We start from the raw sequence: 17392 nt of genomic DNA on the forward strand, positions 1-17392 counted from the left end.
CACCATTAAATATCTCTCAGTTATTTAACGTCACCATTAAATATCTCTCAGTTATTTAACGTCACCATTAAATATCTCTCAGTTATTTAACGTCACCATTAAATATCTCTCAGTTATTAAATGTCATCATTAAATATCTCTCAGTTATTTAACGTCACCATTAAACATCTCTCATTATTTAACGTCACCATTAAATATCTCTCAGTTATTTAACGTCACCATTAAATATATCTCAGTTATTTAACGTCACCATTAAATATCTCTCAGTTATTTAACGTCACCATTAAATATCTCTCAGTTATTTAACGTCACCATTAAATATCTCTCAGTTATTTAACGTCACCATTAAATATCTCTCATTATTTAACGCCACCATTAAATATCTCAGTTATTTAATGCCACCATTAAATATCTCTCATTATTTAACGTCACCATTAAATATCTCAGTTATTTAACGTCACCATTAAATATCTCTCAGTTATTTAACGTCACCATTAAATATCTCTCATTATTTAATGTCATCATTAAATATCTCTCAGTTATTTAACGTCACCATTAAATATCTCTCAGTTATTTAACGTCACCATTAAATATCTCTCATTATTTAACATCACCATTAAATATCTCTCATTATTTAACGTCACCATTAAATATATCTCAGTTATTTAACGTCCCCATTAAATATCTCAGTTATTTAACGTCCCCATTAAAATATCTCAGTTATACTTAACGTCACCATTAAATATCTCAGTTATTTAACGTCACCATTAAATATCTCTCAGTTATTTAACGTCACCATTAAATATCTCAGTTATTTAACGTCACCATTAAATATCTCTCAGTTATTTAACGTCACCATTAAATATCTCAGTTATTTAACGTCACCATTAAATATCTCTCAGTTATTTAACGTCACCATTAAATATCTCTCATTATTTAACGTCACCATTAAATATCTCTCAGTTATTTAACGTCACCATTAAATATCTCAGTTATTTAACGTCACCATTAAATATCTCTCAGTTATTTAACGTCACCATTAAATATCTCTCAGTTATTTAACGTCACCATTAAATATCTCAGTTATTTAACGTCACCATTAAATATCTCTCAGTTATTTAACGTCACCATTAAATATCTCTCAGTTATTTAACGTCACCATTAAATATCTCTCAGTTATTTAACGTCACCATTAAATATCTCTCAGTTATTTAACGTCACCATTAAATATCTCTCAGTTATTTAACGTCACCATTAAATATCTCAGTTATTTAACGTCACCATTAAATATCTCTCAGTTATTTAACGTCATCATTAAATATCTCTCAGTTATTTAACGTCATCATTAAATATCTCTCAGTTATTTAACGTCACCATTAAATATCTCAGTTATTTAACGTCACCATTAAATATCTCTCAGTTATTTAACGTCACCATTAAATATCTCAGTTATTTAACGTCACCATTAAATATCTCAGTTATTTAACGTCACCATTAAATATCTCAGTTATTTAACGTCACCATTAAATATCTCTCAGTTATTTAACGTCACCATTAAATATCTCTCAGTTATTTAACGTCACCATTAAATATCTCTCAGTTATTTAACGTCACCATTAAATATCTCAGTTATTTAACGTCACATTAAATATCTCAGTTATTTAACGTCACCATTAAATATCTCAGTTATTTAACGTCACCATTAAATATCTCTCAGTTATTTAACGTCACCATTAAATATCTCAGTTATTTAACGTCACCATTAAATATCTCTCAGTTATTTAACGTCACATTAAATATCTCAGTTATTTAACGTCACCATTAAATATCTCTCAGTTATTTAACGTCACCATTAAATATCTCAGTTATTTAACGTCACCATTAAATATCTCTCAGTTATTTAACGTCACCATTAAATATCTCAGTTATTTAACGTCACCATTAAATATCTCTCAGTTATTTAACGTCAGCATTAAATATCTCAATTATTTAACGTCACCATTAAATATCTCTCAGTTATTTAACGTCACCATTAAATATCTCAGTTTTTTAACGTCACCATTAAATATCTCTCAGTTATTTAACGTCACTATTAAATATCTCTCAGTTATTTAACGTCACCATTAAATATCTCAGTTTTTTAACGTCACCATTAAATATCTCTAAGTTATTTACGACATAATTAAAAATCAGGATAAACAAAATAGGAGATGAATAACAAAGATGGAAGAGTTGAAGGTTAATTGAAGTCAAAATATTTTCATTGTGAATATCTTCATTAAAGGAATATGAAAATTGTGTTCTCAAAATTAGTAAAAACTGCCTTTTGATATGCAGCTGGATCTTATATTCTGTAGCTTAACATTATCTGTGTACCTTGTTCTTGGTTAGCATCTTGTCGGCCGCTGACTCATCCTTTCCATAGTCTGTGCTTGTCACCAACACCTCACCAACACCATCTTATCGTTTATCCAGTTTTCTACCTCAGCAACCTCCGACAGGTACTGTGGAGTAACACACAGATACACAAACATCAAAGTCAGTATAATTACATATATCTGGAGGCATCTAAACAAACATCAATAACATTTACTTTTATGCCATATCTTCTCATTTTATCTTACAGTAATTACTGATAGCAACTTTTTAACTGTGTGAGATTTAAATACCCTTTGGATCTGTACAGAAAGATCCAGATTTTTTTTGCGTATTTTGGACTTGTTGGTGAGGTCGTCCCAAGAGAGCTGGAGTTCCTGGCATTTGTCCTTGATCTGTTTGGCACTGGAGTGGCGCTCCTCTATCAACTTTTCTCCCGTCCCTAACACCTTCTCGATGATAGGGTGATGGCCAACGATCTCAAGATCAAGTTTCTGTAAAGAAAGATGTAAAAATAGTTAAAACTGGCACAAAATGACAAATTCAAACAGAGCTAAATTATTTAAGGATTAAAGTCTCTTTCTGGTGGTTCTATCGAAGGATAAAGTTGAGTAGGGTATCGATATTTGGAATGGACCGCGAAGCGGTCCATGAAACAAATATCGATACCCTACTCAACTTTATCCTTCGATAGAACCACCAGAAAGAGACTTTAATCCTTATATTTACAGTCTTAACTATTATTTTCATAGCTCAAAGTTTACCCTTGATAGGGTTTATGGCATTTATAGGACTAAAATTGAATTATATCGTTTGGTTCCGACAGGCATTTCGAACAGCCACTTGAAGTGGCGGAAATTCCCGCCAATTTATCAATGAACATACCAATAAAATGAGTTCCGTCTGATGAAGCATATATCTGAGGTTTTCTCGGTATGGAACTATAAATCATTTTATTTATCTGTTGTTAAAAACACCATGGTGCAAAGCAGTTTGGTTTTAATATTTTGCTTCGTATGATTTCACACGCTTACACAATTCATAACGTGGCAGGATATTTAACGTAGTTGTGACGCGGCGTCCGATTCAAACCGCCTGTGTCAAGGAGTTGTGACAAACAGAGAGTTTCTTCAATTTCGTGATCACTTGAGTTCTACTTAATCAGTTCACGTTTGAAATTTCTTGAATACACGGATGTTTACATAGTTCCATGTCATTCTTTCCGGATTTTAGAGATTTTCAAATGTATCGGACGTCGTTTCGAGGAACATGTACAAACACAGGTAGGCCCACCACTGTAAACGTTTACTGTACCGCTCTCAAAATGTTAGCTATATTTATATTGTTGTTTTAAACACTTCAATAAATATTAGAGGTATCTATTACAAGTATTGTTAAGCTACAATTGAAGGATTCCGTTTCATTGATATTTCGAAACACCCAAACGTACATTGTGTATGTAAGTCCCACTCTCGCCGATTCACAGTAGTAGATTCTAGATAACGTACAGGACTTGTCTGTCCGCCGAGGTGAACAAAAATGCATTGTCGTGCTAGGTCGTTTTGGTTACACTTATCCAACTCAAATACTGACGTGTTCTGACATATCTTATCCATTCGCGTACAACCAAAGATGTTAAAAATACAAATATAATGTAGATCTAGGCTACATGTTGTAGAGAACAACACAGACTCACAGACACACAACATGTAAACATTTCGACGTCATCGGAATGTGCAAAACTGTACATTATACAACATTGTTTATTTATCATACGCACGGAAGCATTGCTCAAAGAGGTACGGTAGTAACATAAACAATGTAACTTTTCTACATTTGTATTTACACACGTACATGTATATGTGTTCAAACCTATTTTGATACATGTACATGTTCATCGAACGTGCGTTCGGTTACTGAAAACACCAAAAGTTTCTGATTTGGTCCATCATAAATTCATCCGCGCGGCTCCAAATTGCGCGTGACATACTCAATTTATCGAGAAATAAAGTTGAGTAGCCTTTGGTTGAAATCAACGGGGTTTATACTATCAATTCACCACTGACTGTAAATATTAACACATAACTGATGCATTAATTGTCTTCTATGCTATGATCATGACTACCGGTACAACCTTGAATACCATCAACTGAAAATAACATACATGTGTACTATTTTTTAGGAGAACCTTTTTTTGATCTTATAAAAAATACCATGTAATTATAAACTGCATTGTTAACTACGAATATGAACTGAAATGAGAGAGGAAATAACACTTAAATATGGAAAAAGGTGTTTTTGGTTTTATTTCAAAAACAAACTTGCAAACATTTAAAATTTAATGTTACCTGGTGTTTTTTATGAAGGTTCTGAGCATCCACGAGACTTTTACCATACTCAGTTGACGAGGCAGCAGGCAGGTGCTCTTTGATCCAGATTATCTCCTCATCAGCGTCAAACTTGAACTGATAGAAATGTAGTGAGTCCTGAAGTAGACCTTTCCTTTTTTCTACTTCAGGCTTTAGTTTGCCAAATCTGGAATTGATAACAAGAAGATGATGAAATATAGATCTGAGAGCGCCAAGGTTAGAATTCTTTTTTCCCTTTACATCAGGCTTTGGTTAGCCATAATATGGACGTCGGCCGGAAGTGGTCATCAAAAACTTTAAAACTTGAATTAATTTAATATTTTAATATTTTTTTAAATTTAAACCTAGAGTACTTGCTGCTTGACAATTAAATTTCATACCCATCTCCCCCATCCCTAATGGAAGAATAAGTTTCTGTAATATTTGTTTGCGAGTTGCTGACCTGGTGTTGAAGTTGTTTACAGCCTTACGGATACCAGCACTATCAAAATGGCCGGAATCGGCCAGAGCCTGGCCCTGAGATATGATGTCGTTGATGGTGGCGTCCAACAACACGAGGTCATTCTCCAGGTTCTGGTGTTTCTTCAGCAATGTTTTGACACCTCGTAAGTCACAGCCTACATCGGGGTTGGCCACAGACTTCTCCATCTCGTCCAGCTTACCCTACACACAAGAGTTTTACAGATTCTGTACCGACATATAGCAGATCATTTTCTTTCATACCTAAATGTGCAATACTGGCTGGTCTAGGACAATACACTCAAGTCGCCTGGTAGCCATGCAATACAGCATGACGTCACAGCATTAACAAAATTACTATTTCCTCTGTATAATTTTAACAATTTTTTTCAGAAACAAAGCTGGATTTACTTTAAAAGATACAACCAAGGGGATTTGCATTGAAAATATCACACAAATTTCATGTATGGAAAAATGACTTGCAGACCTTCTCTTTTTTTTTTTTTAATTTATTTCAAAATGGCGGAAAATCATTGTAGTAAAATTGCAATAAAACATTGAGGTATGAGAAAAGAATACTCTTTCATACAGGGATATGAAGGATTGGGATATTCTACCCTGGGGATCACAAAATGTTGTAAAACCCTCGCCAAGCCTCGGGTTTTACAACATTTTGTGACCCTCGGGTAGAATATCCCTATCCTTCATTTCACATATGAAAGAGTCTAATAATAATTATTTACACATTTGAAACTCCTGTTTGAATTATCACTGTTTGTGATAACGGGAAGTTTTGAGATTCAATTCAGATGTACATATTTAATAATTAAAACATTTCTTGTCTGATCTGTAGAAAGATTATGTCATCAAATAAATATGCATTTAACTTAACTTTGAAAGAACTTTTGTTTCTACATGAAGAATATCACACAAGCAGTACAACTTTGAATGAACAATGACATACCTGAGCGTCAGCCAGGGCCTTGTTGAGAGCATACTGTTGAGCTGCCTGGCGGAGTTTGTTCCCTTTGTCTGTCGACTTATCGGACAGATCCCTCCACTGAGTGTTAAGGTCGTCCAGGATGACCTTGATCTCGGAAGTAGCAGGATGTTTATCCTGGACCATAGCATTGCCTTGCTGTAAACAAACATGACATAGCTATGTGTTAACAACAACACAAACAATGATAACTGGAGAAACAACAGAATGAGACAATCATGAATTTACTACCCAGGAAACATCTAAAATATTATGGAGCATTCTGGATAAATTTGACAGGAAAAAATGCTTAACTAAGATGCTTTTAATTAATTGATTGATTTTCCAGGTTTGCCTATATATGTATACCTATCTCTATACATACCTCATTAAGAGACTTGAGTCCCTCACTGTTGGCTTTTAGCTCAGCCTCAAAGGCTTGGTGTTTCTTAAGTTTCTCCTGAAGGTTGTTCAGGTCTCTGTATGACTCATCTGTGGCAGTCTTGTATTTCTCTTTCATCCACGAGGATAACTGCAAGTACAAAACATAAAATATTGTCAAAATTTAAAAAAAAAACCACAAAAAAACAACAAACTCAACCTTAGTATCATTAAAGTCAAGTACTCAAAAAGACCATAACCTGTACATTACTAATCTGTGAACTACTATACCTACCTCAGCAGAATCTCTCTTGAACTCCTGAGAGCCCTGGGCGGCCAGCAGGGCGTTATGACGTTCAATGGCCTTTTCCTTCACCTTCTGACGTCTCTCCAGAGCTTGGTTTCTACGCATATCAATACTGAAGGCAGGAAGACACCATTGAATTTCAAATACAGTTATAAATTAAATCTTATGATATTGTTAAAGTTCATATGTGAATTGTTAAATAAGCTTGGAGAATAAATGTATGATATAGAAAGTTTTGCCAAGTAAACATAGAGCAGATATATCAGTAACATTATATTCATATGACAAATTTGATTCAAAAGAGGCTGACAATAGAGAAGAAGTGTAAGAATAGTATTTGATGGAGAACTGACTGGTCTTTGTCTGGATGGTCTTCTGCAATCAGCTTGCTGGCGAGGTCATCCAGGGCCTTCACTTTCTCATCCTGTGCCTGCAAGGTACTCTCAAAATCTTCATGTCGCTTAAATAATGACTCCACATCGTCAACGGTGCTCTGGAATCAGACAGGGATAACATGATAGTGGGATGCCTTCCACGAAAAACATTGATGTATAGAAGAGACGTTGATTGTAATATCATAAGACAGTTTCATTCAAATTGATTGTTGATGATAATCAACTTACCCCAAGATCAGCGAATTCCAGAAATTTCTCATGACTACTGGTGACAGAGTCAATATTGTCTGCATCTTTGTTAAATGCCTGCAAAAAAGACAGTTTGTTAGCTCTTCCTTAAATCACAGTATTCTTTTTAACTTCAAAATAAAAGTATATAAAGTATTCATCACAAAATTCAACTGTTGTTTAACATCACTTTAAAGTTTCATTATTCCCTTCATTTATCTCTTTATTGAATTAGCTTTCATGCTTACTTACCTGTAAAATCGCGTGCATTTAGCTTTCATACTTACTTACCTGTAAATCATATGCATCCTGTAACTGGTTTTTTCTATGGATCCACATTTCATTAATGACCTTTTCATCCTCTTCCAGTTTCCCTAATTTATCTTTAACGTCAGCTGCATCAGGTGTTTTATGTAGGACACTACATGCTAAAGCCTTCACCTGCTCAAATCTGGAACACAAGAATTACGCGTAATTATAAGTATCACTCATACCACTTTGTTGATTTACAAAAAAGTGAAATACAGCATAATTGTGTCCTACAGCATCGGAATCGCACATGCTGAAATGAATCCTGTAACAGTACATTCCAAATCCTGCAACAATTAGGTGTGTTGATGTGATAATGATGGTCTTTAGCTATATTCTAAGATGTTTAGGATTAGTCTCTGCATCCCACAGCCTGAAATGAATCCTGCAATAATAAGGTGTGTTGAGGTAATAATGTCCTTTTGCTATCTTTAAAGTTTGGTTAGGATTGGACATAATTTGTTTTTTTGAGAAACAGAGCTAAACGCAAAACATTAAATGAAATGTTGACGACAACGCTGCCGCCAGCGGAAAAGTAACACCATAGTATCTCCTTCACAAACTATAGTCACAGGCGATACAAAAACCACTTTGTTATTTGATAAAAGCTCATTATAAATGCCTCTCTTACAACAAATTGATGTTTGGAACAAAAGGCCCAAGGGCCTTAACGGTCATCTGATTACCTTGACAAACGTCATATAGGAAATTAATTAGATATGGTTTCACGGTAGCCATCTTCAATTTGGGATACACCAGAGATGTAACAACACTTTGTCGAGATCATATCAGGATTATTTCAGGCAAGTTTCAGCCAAATCGCACCGGTAGAAGTTGAGAAGAAGTTCAAAATGTGTTTTCAATATGGCGGTTATCTTGGATTTCGGATCGATCCGAAAAATGACAACACTTGGTCGGGACCATGTCAGGATATCTTTGAATTTGGATCGACCCAAAAAATATCAACACTTGGTGGGGATCATGTCAGGATCATTTCATGTAAGTTTCAGTTAAATCTCACTGGTAGAACTTGAGAAGAAGTTCAAAATGTGAAAAGTTAACGCACGTTGGATGGCGCACGGCGCACAACGACAGACGAAGCATGATGAAAATAGGTCAGATGACCTAAAAATTAAGTAACATAATGTGTTTCTTAAATCAATTTGGAATTCTCCTTAATTCTAGATGGTCTCTACCTTGGATTTTGGAAACACTACATAGTTGTCAATATTCAGGTCTTCTTGGGTTACACAAGCAAAACTTTGGTTTCAGTATAGATTCTAATTTATTTTGCAAAGTATACAAAATAAAGTTTTTATATATTTGACAAATTTTAGACCATATCTACTTTTTTTATATTTGGGTTTTTGAGTACCTAGTATGTTTGTGTATACTTACTTGGGTTTGTGGGCTTCAATATCATCAGCCAATTCATCATGGTCTTTTATCATAGCTTCTGCCATCTGAACATCTCGTGGCATTTCATTGGTCGCTAACTTGGACTTCATTGTACTACTCCAGGCCATCTAGTAAAAACAAATTATACCGAAGGTGTCGATAAACAGTTTATAATGGAAATACTTTAAAGATGCTCCACCGCCGACAGACCATAACTGATATTCATCATCTGAACAATAATTAGTGTTTAATCGTGTATATATATGTCTAATTAACCCAAAAAATAATATGAAATAATTTATTTTGCCTTTGGGTCATGCGCAATCAGTACTTCATTCCATATAGGATATAGTGCCATGGATTTTTTTCGGGATGCAATTAATTATTTTTTATATTTTTAACTTCAAGTAAAATTAGAAGCTCAAACTTTTCAACTGTGGTAATGGTGTAAAGTAAGTAACTTTTGTAACTGAAGAAAAATACTAAATCGTCTGCTGCTGTTTATGATAGTGAAAAAATACCATTTGCCAGCGGTGGAGCATCTTTAAATGCATTTATTTTAGTGCAGTCAAACTTAAGTGAAAATGTGAAAAATTGTAAATTATGATTAAAGGGACAATTCACTTAGGCTAATTCTTTTACATAACCAAGAAGTAAAATATAGCACAAATGCATTGTTCTATATTTCTTATGAAACATATAATAACGTAAAACATTGACAAATTCGATGACATTGTTAAGTATTTTAATTAATATCGTTGGAATATCAAATCGTTGATCAATACGATTAAGCAGTAACAATATGGATGCTGTACCCATACCCGAGCCAAAGTCATGCACATTAAACAAATGAACTACATAACCACTGAGAAGATGATAAAATGATTTTAAGACAAGACAATTCACATAATAAGGTAAACATACTACTGTCAGATCGATTTGAGCACTTCTAGACAACAGTTGCATTACTCTACGAGCAAGGGACAGGGCTTGGCATACAAGAAGTTCGACCACAATGCATAATGGCGGACAGCAAGCGAGTTTGAACATCTGCACACAAGTCACCACCATGGGCTTTTCAGGCATATCACAGTAAAACCGACTGATCTAATTTCCGTTAGAACTGGGTCTTTTCCGATATATGTACAAATTTTAATGTTCTCTTAGACTGAATTGTCCCTTTAACTAGTGCAGATATAAATAGGGAAATTCAGTGGTTTAATACTGGGAATACACTATTTCAATACTAAGCTTTGTACTTTAATTAGACCATGTGTTCATACAAAGGCCCAATGTGCCCTAATCACTCACCTGCTATCTGGTAATCCCTAATCACTCATCTGCTATCTGGTAATCCCTAATCACTCACCTGCTATCTGGTAATCCCTAATCACTCATCTGCTATCTGGTAATCCCTAATCACTCATCTGCTATCTGGTAATCCCTAATCACTCATCTGCTATCTGGTAATCCCTAATCGCTCATCTGCTATCTGGTAATCCCTAATCGCTCATCTGCTATCTGGTAATCCCTAATCGCTCATCTGCTATCTGGTAATCCCTAATCGCTCATCTGCTATCTGGTAATCCCTAATCACTCCTCTGCTATCTGGTAATCCCTAATCACTCATCTGCTATCTGGTAATCCCTAATCACTCACCTGCTATCTGGTAATCCCTAATCGCTCACCTGCTATCTGGTAATCCCTGATCACTCACCTGCTATCTGGTAATCCCTAATCACTCACCTGCTATCTGGTAATCCCTAATCACTCACCTGCTATCTGGTAATCATGGTGCATACTGAAGACCTTTGGGTAATATCAGGTGTCTAGACCACTTGGTTTTAGAGATTTTAGTTTATTTTACACCTGTGCCTTGCATGAATGTCAAGGTCATTCATTTGAACAAACTTGGTAGCCCTTCATCCCAGCATGCAACAACCCAATATCGGATCTCTAAGCCTCTTGGTTATTAAGTTGTTTAAAGATTTTAGCCTTTTTGACTCCTGTGACCTTAAATGAAGGTCAAGGTCATTTATTTGAACAAACTTGGTAGCCCTTCATCCCAGCATGTCAGGCCCAATATCAGGTCTCTAGGTCTCCAACTTTCAGAGAAGAAGTTGTTCTAATTGAAAAGTTGACGCAGAATGACGGACGGATGATGGATGCCGCACCACGGCATAAGCTCACTTCTGGTGAGCTAAAAACTACCACTTTAATATTAAGTATTAGTATAGTATATTATATCGCTCAACATTTGAGACTTTGTCTCAGATTACCTAAAACTATTCAATTTTTATGATACAGTTTTAAACAAACATTATAATCAATAAATACTTACCAAGTCATTCGCATCCTCATTAAATTGCTGGCGTTCTTGTGAATCACCAAGTTTGTCTTTCTTGGAATCAGCTTTCCTCTGAAATTGACATAAAACTTAATAAAATTGTTTTCCAAATGAAGAATCAATCTTTCAGTTACATGCAAAGTTAGCATGCTCTATCAAAGTCAATAGCTAGTTCAACTTTTAGGCTAGTTAGTTACCTTTAAGTTATCCCACATATTCTGTAGTTCAGTCTGCCTCTGATCCACATACTCCCGTTCGTCTGGGTACGATGCCCTCACACTGTTAAAGTCAACATCATGTATTAGTTTTCTTATCCTTTTTATTCATAAGATTAGCCCATTTTTTAATCTCTAAAGCTTTAGCCCCATGTGAAAATATGTATGTTACAATTTAATTCATTATCACACATAGCATTTATTTCCTAACTATGGATTTTAAGTTATGACATTTTCCTATTACCAACAATGGAAAACTGCTGTCAAGAATCGACTAAATCTGTGTACTATGATTGTCTATACAAATATCTTATCTCTATTTCCCATTTCCATCCCAAAGTAAATTTGACATTAATGTGACTTACGAATCTGCCAGATAGTTCATCCTGTTCATTTTCTCCTCCACAGGAACCAATTCTCTTTCTAAATTCTGAAAGTGAAAATTAAACAGAATTATGAATTTGGATCTCCTGTAAATTCAGTCAATCTGTCCCATTTCAATCATAACTAGAACTGTCGCCAGAGTGTGCAACTAATACCCCCCACTGCACAAATTTAGTAAGAACTCCATAAATAAGGGACATTGTAAAACACAAATAATTGTAAAGGCGCGTCCCTAATCCTGGTCACAGCACCATTCTGTAATAGCGCATCCCCACTCCCGGGACCAGTATCGAGGGGAATTTCCAAAGGTGTGATTGTACAGTTTTGACTTACAATCCTTCACACCAGTCAGCAGAAGAATTCCCAAGAAAAGAGACACGCACACATGCTGAATGAGTAGATTACAGACAGCTGACAACCCAAGTTCATGAGGACATGGCACAGCAATTTAATTACATATCAACAAACACATTGTATAAAGTTAAATGAAGATTTATTATAATATTTAATAGATTATACATGTAAACTGTAAAAAAGTGAGTGTAGAGAATGTAAGTATTTACAGAGAGTATCTAAAGATAACATTAGCACACCAAATGTTCCTGCTGAAAGCCTAGTTAATGATTGACCAACACCCTTTCCCAGTCCCTAAAATTACATTTAATATCCTAACGTAAGTACGTACATAGGTGCGTTAGCTGTTATCAGCACTATGTGGCAACTGTTGTCAGCGCCTGGTAGGAGATGTATCTCCCCTGGGTGTTGGCCGGTTATCCGGCCATGCAAGTTGTCCACTTTTTTTTTGTTGTGCAGCCATTTTTATAACCCCATCCCCATGATACTACATGTGAAATTACACGCCCATTCTTATTGGTTGAATCTATGGCATATGCGCAGTGAGCGTGGAACCTCTTCCGGCAACTCACCAATATCCTTTCATTTCAAGGGTAAACACCCAGTTAACCTAGACTGCAGAAAGATACAAACGATAGCAGCTATATTACATAACAGGAAACGAACACGGAATGTTTACATATAGCTCTACCCTACCAGTGTCACATCAAACAGATGGAAACAATGAAAGAGACCACAGCAATTATGGTACATAAAACACTCAAATAATACACATATATAAGGCGAGTGACCTTTACTCCCACATAATATAGTTTACTCAACTCTCCTTTATGTCAGGGTTCTGTGTACCAAATTTCATCAAAATCTGTCAAACTATTTAGGTGGAGTTTGCAAGATAAAGTTGTGTCTACAGAAAGACAGGCAATCCGATTAAGTATACCCCCCTTTAACTTTGTTGTGGGGGAATAACTATACATGATGAATTTTTAATATGCATATTTTTCTTATGCTACACGTATCTGTGACTTTGTTGGTAAAACTAAACAAAACTTTACAGTACACTATGTAGAATCTCAGTTAAATGCTCATGATGGTCATGATTGAAAAGAAGGTCAAACGTTGAATTAATACCAAAGCGAAAATCTAGTAGCAAGAATCCAATGGAAGAATCAGGTCCAAAGGTCAAGTTCAAAAGGTAATTTGGAACACATGGTGTATCCGTATCAAGATATTTATAATTTGGTACTGAAATATCAATGGCAGGGATTGGTGACAATGCTACATGGCCAAGGTCACAAGGAACTCATGTGACATGCCTTTGTTGTATCTTGATTACTGTTAAACACTTCACTTTTATCTATGTATAAATATATTGAAAACAAGGAGCCGCAAAGCTTGGCATTATCCCCCGCGCCCAGTTGTGTATGAAAGCTCAAACATAAAATAAATAAAGCTCATTGTAACTAAGAGTTTAAATTTTGATATTGTCATCCATGTAGGTTTAACTATTTGAACAGAGCTTAGTATTGTCCTTGAATAAATTCATACAACAATATATCCGCTCTCCAGTAACATGACATTTAAAAGTAACAGAAAAAGTATCGAAAATGAAAGGTTCCCATTAGCAAAAGGCACAACTAGAGCACTAGCCTAACATGTACAGAAAGTTAAATGGTTTCGATTATAGCCCGGAATAGAAAGGAAACTTTAATAATATGGTATTTTTGAATAAATTTCCATGGTAACAGAAAAAGTATTGAAAATGGAAGGTTCCCATTAGAAAAAGGCACAACTAGAGCACTAGCCTAACATGTACAGAAAGTTTCGTGTAGCCAAGTTGAACGGTTTTCGAGTTATAGCCCGGAATAGAAAGGAAACTTTAATAATATAGTATTTTTGAATAAGTTTCCATGGTAACAGAAAAAGTATCGAAAATGAAAGGTTCCCATTAGCAAAAGGCACAACTAGAGCACTAGCCTAACATGTACAGAAAGTTTCGTGTAGCCAAGTTGAACGGTTTTCGAGTTATAGCCCGGAATAGAAAGGAAACTTTAATAATATGGTATTTTTGAATAAGTTTCCATGGTAACAGAAAAAGTATCGAAAATGAAAGGTTCCCATTAGCAAAAGGCACAACTAGAGCACTAGCCTAACATGTACAGAAAGTTTCGTGTAGCCAAGTTGAACGGTTTTCGAGTTATAGCCCGGAATAGAAAGGAAACTTTAATAATATGGTATTTTTGAATAAGTTTCCATGGTAACAGAAAAAGTATCGAAAATGAAAGGTTCCCATTAGCAAAAGGCACAACTAGAGCACTAGCCTAACATGTACAGAAAGTTTCGTGTAGCCAAGTTGAACGGTTTAGGAGTTATAGCCCGGAAACGATACTCGGACGGACGGACGCACGCACGGACGGACGGACGGACAGAGCCCAAATCAATATCCCCCGCAAACGCGTTTCGCGGGGGATAATAACAAAGATGTAAAATATCATATACATAAAAAAGTGGTCAAGGTCATTGGATAACAAGGAACTTATGCAACATCTCTTTGATAGGTCTTCCTTAGTACTGAGAAACCAATAGTAGTCATAAGGTCAAAGGGTCAAGGTCACAAGAACACATGTAACATATCTTAATTAGTAGTGCCATACTATTGATTGGTCACAAGGTCAGAAGGCATATATCTCATCCTATTTTCATTATCACTGTCACAACATGAATATACTGGCCTGTATGTCTATGGCTGTTGAGTAATAACAGGACTATCCTGTTGAGCTGCTAATTATAGGAAGAGTAAGCGCATGTTCTGCCCCTTGTAGCCATTCTTTGATGACAACAGAATTTTACTACAACGAGCATCCAATCAAGTTCAGTATGATGTGACAGTTATTCTATCAATAAACTAGAGTGAATACAATCATGCTTGTTTGTGATAAAAAAAATATAATCTCCTGCAGTATGTGAATATACTGACTGGTATAGCCATCTTTTGATAGACATATTGATTGACTAAAGCTACATTTATTGACGGAATCCTATTATAAAGACAAGACGGTTTTATTCTTCATAAGCGACTAGACAATCTCAGCTAATCCAGTATGATTTTATTGATCGAAATATAACAGTAACAACAGGTACATCTATGGCTATCAGACTTGCTATTTCCTCTCACATTGACAACCACTTCCTCAAATTGTACGCAGTAAGTAGTCACAAACAAAAGTCTCTCCTTATACAGCCATGTCATTTCTCTGACAACCAGAACAAACGGTCTATTAATGCATTTCCATAAACCTGTCACACTGATTATGCTACTACAAAAACATTACACTGGTTACACACAGTTCTTCCTTTGTCTTGGTCAACAACACTGTCTTAATCTGCTATTATTGATTTTTATCACAGCTCAGCTTCATAAGCCTACATATTTGGCTCATGTTGACTGCAGCACTAAACTAAATGTTTGTCAAAAAACTAAGGCAAGGACTCCAAATTTTACTTCTGATTAATAGCCATTGCCACATTGTTTAAAAGTTTTCTCAGTTTCACAGAAAGGCCTTATTGTCATCTGGAGTGGAAGGAAGTCTCTGTAGACCATCTTGGATTTCTCAAATTCTTAAATCCCTATTGTACATCTACATAACATAGCCAATTAATAGGAGTAATTTCAAACAGTTTTCTTTTGTTTTTTTGGAGAAAAAAACCAACTAGCTGAAACCAGTACAAGTACAAGATTTTTGCGTCAGGTATATTATTGACTTAACTCCCTAACCGTTTCTTCATATCAGCTGAGAAATGGTCTGGTCTGCCCTTAGTGTGGTTGTATAACGGCTCTCAATGGCATGGAAAGGGGCTATCACTCTCAGTAAGGAAGCCATAAGCAACTCACTATTCCTAGGACTAAAAAACAGAAAAAAATCTGTTACAATAACTTACAGCGTGTTTACGTTGTAGTGCTTCTATTGTCTTGAGGTTGTTGGCCACCTCATCAGTGTTGAGACTGGCATCTTTGTCTTTCATCCATTCTCCCAGCTCATCACATGTGGACTGGAACATCTCAATACTGTAACACAAATTCAAACCCTTAAATACTATAAAACAACATGTCTGTACTGTAACACAACATGTCAATACTCTTATCACAACATGTCCGTACTGTAACACAACATGTCCATACTGTAACGCAACATGTCCATACTGTAACACAACATGTCCATACAGTAACACAACATATCCGTACTGTACCACAAATTGTACATGTCTGTACTATTACACATGTCCATACTCTATCACAACATGTCCATACTGTAACACAACATGTCCATACTGTAACACAACATGTCCATACTGTAACAAAACATGTCCATGCAGTAACACAACATGTCCATACTGTAACACAACATGTCCATACTGTAACACAACATGTCCATACAGTTACACAACATGTCCATACTGTACCACAAATTGTATATGTCTGTACTATTACATATGTCCATACTGTAACACAAGATGTCCATACTGTAACACAACATGTCCATACTGTAACACAAATTGTATATGTCTGTACTATTACACAACATGTCCATACTGTAATGCAACATGTCCGTACTGTAACACAACATGTCCATACTGTAATGCAACATGTCCATACTGTAACACAACATGTCCATACAGTAACACAACATGTCCGTACTGTACCACAAGATGTCCATACTGTAACACAAGATGTCCATACTGTAACACAACATGTCCATACTGTAACACAACATGTCCATACTGTAACACAACATGTCCATACAGTAACACAACATGTCCGTACTGTAACACAAATTGTATATGTCTGTACTGTAACACAACATGTATATGTCTGTACTATTTCAAATGTCCA

At 35.5% G+C, this 17392-nt stretch overlaps 1 protein-coding gene across 1 annotated transcript in view; it reads right to left on the reverse strand.

The window, feature by feature from the left end:
* LOC138319790 (spectrin beta chain-like) overlaps positions 1-17392 on the reverse strand; it is a 194996-nt gene that overhangs the window by 84033 nt on the left and 93571 nt on the right. The window contains 16 exon segments of the mRNA XM_069262923.1: positions 2377-2445; positions 2448-2504; positions 2670-2870; positions 4725-4911; positions 5188-5408; positions 6169-6342; positions 6569-6715; positions 6860-6983; positions 7225-7364; positions 7495-7572; positions 7786-7945; positions 9202-9329; positions 11543-11620; positions 11746-11827; positions 12129-12193; positions 16441-16567. Coding sequence (XP_069119024.1) covers positions 2377-2445; positions 2448-2504; positions 2670-2870; positions 4725-4911; positions 5188-5408; positions 6169-6342; positions 6569-6715; positions 6860-6983; positions 7225-7364; positions 7495-7572; positions 7786-7945; positions 9202-9329; positions 11543-11620; positions 11746-11827; positions 12129-12193; positions 16441-16567 — 2038 coding nt within the window.

This window comes from Argopecten irradians, chromosome 3 (genome assembly GCF_041381155.1).
Source record: "Argopecten irradians isolate NY chromosome 3, Ai_NY, whole genome shotgun sequence".
Taxonomy (NCBI): domain Eukaryota; kingdom Metazoa; phylum Mollusca; class Bivalvia; order Pectinida; family Pectinidae; genus Argopecten; species Argopecten irradians.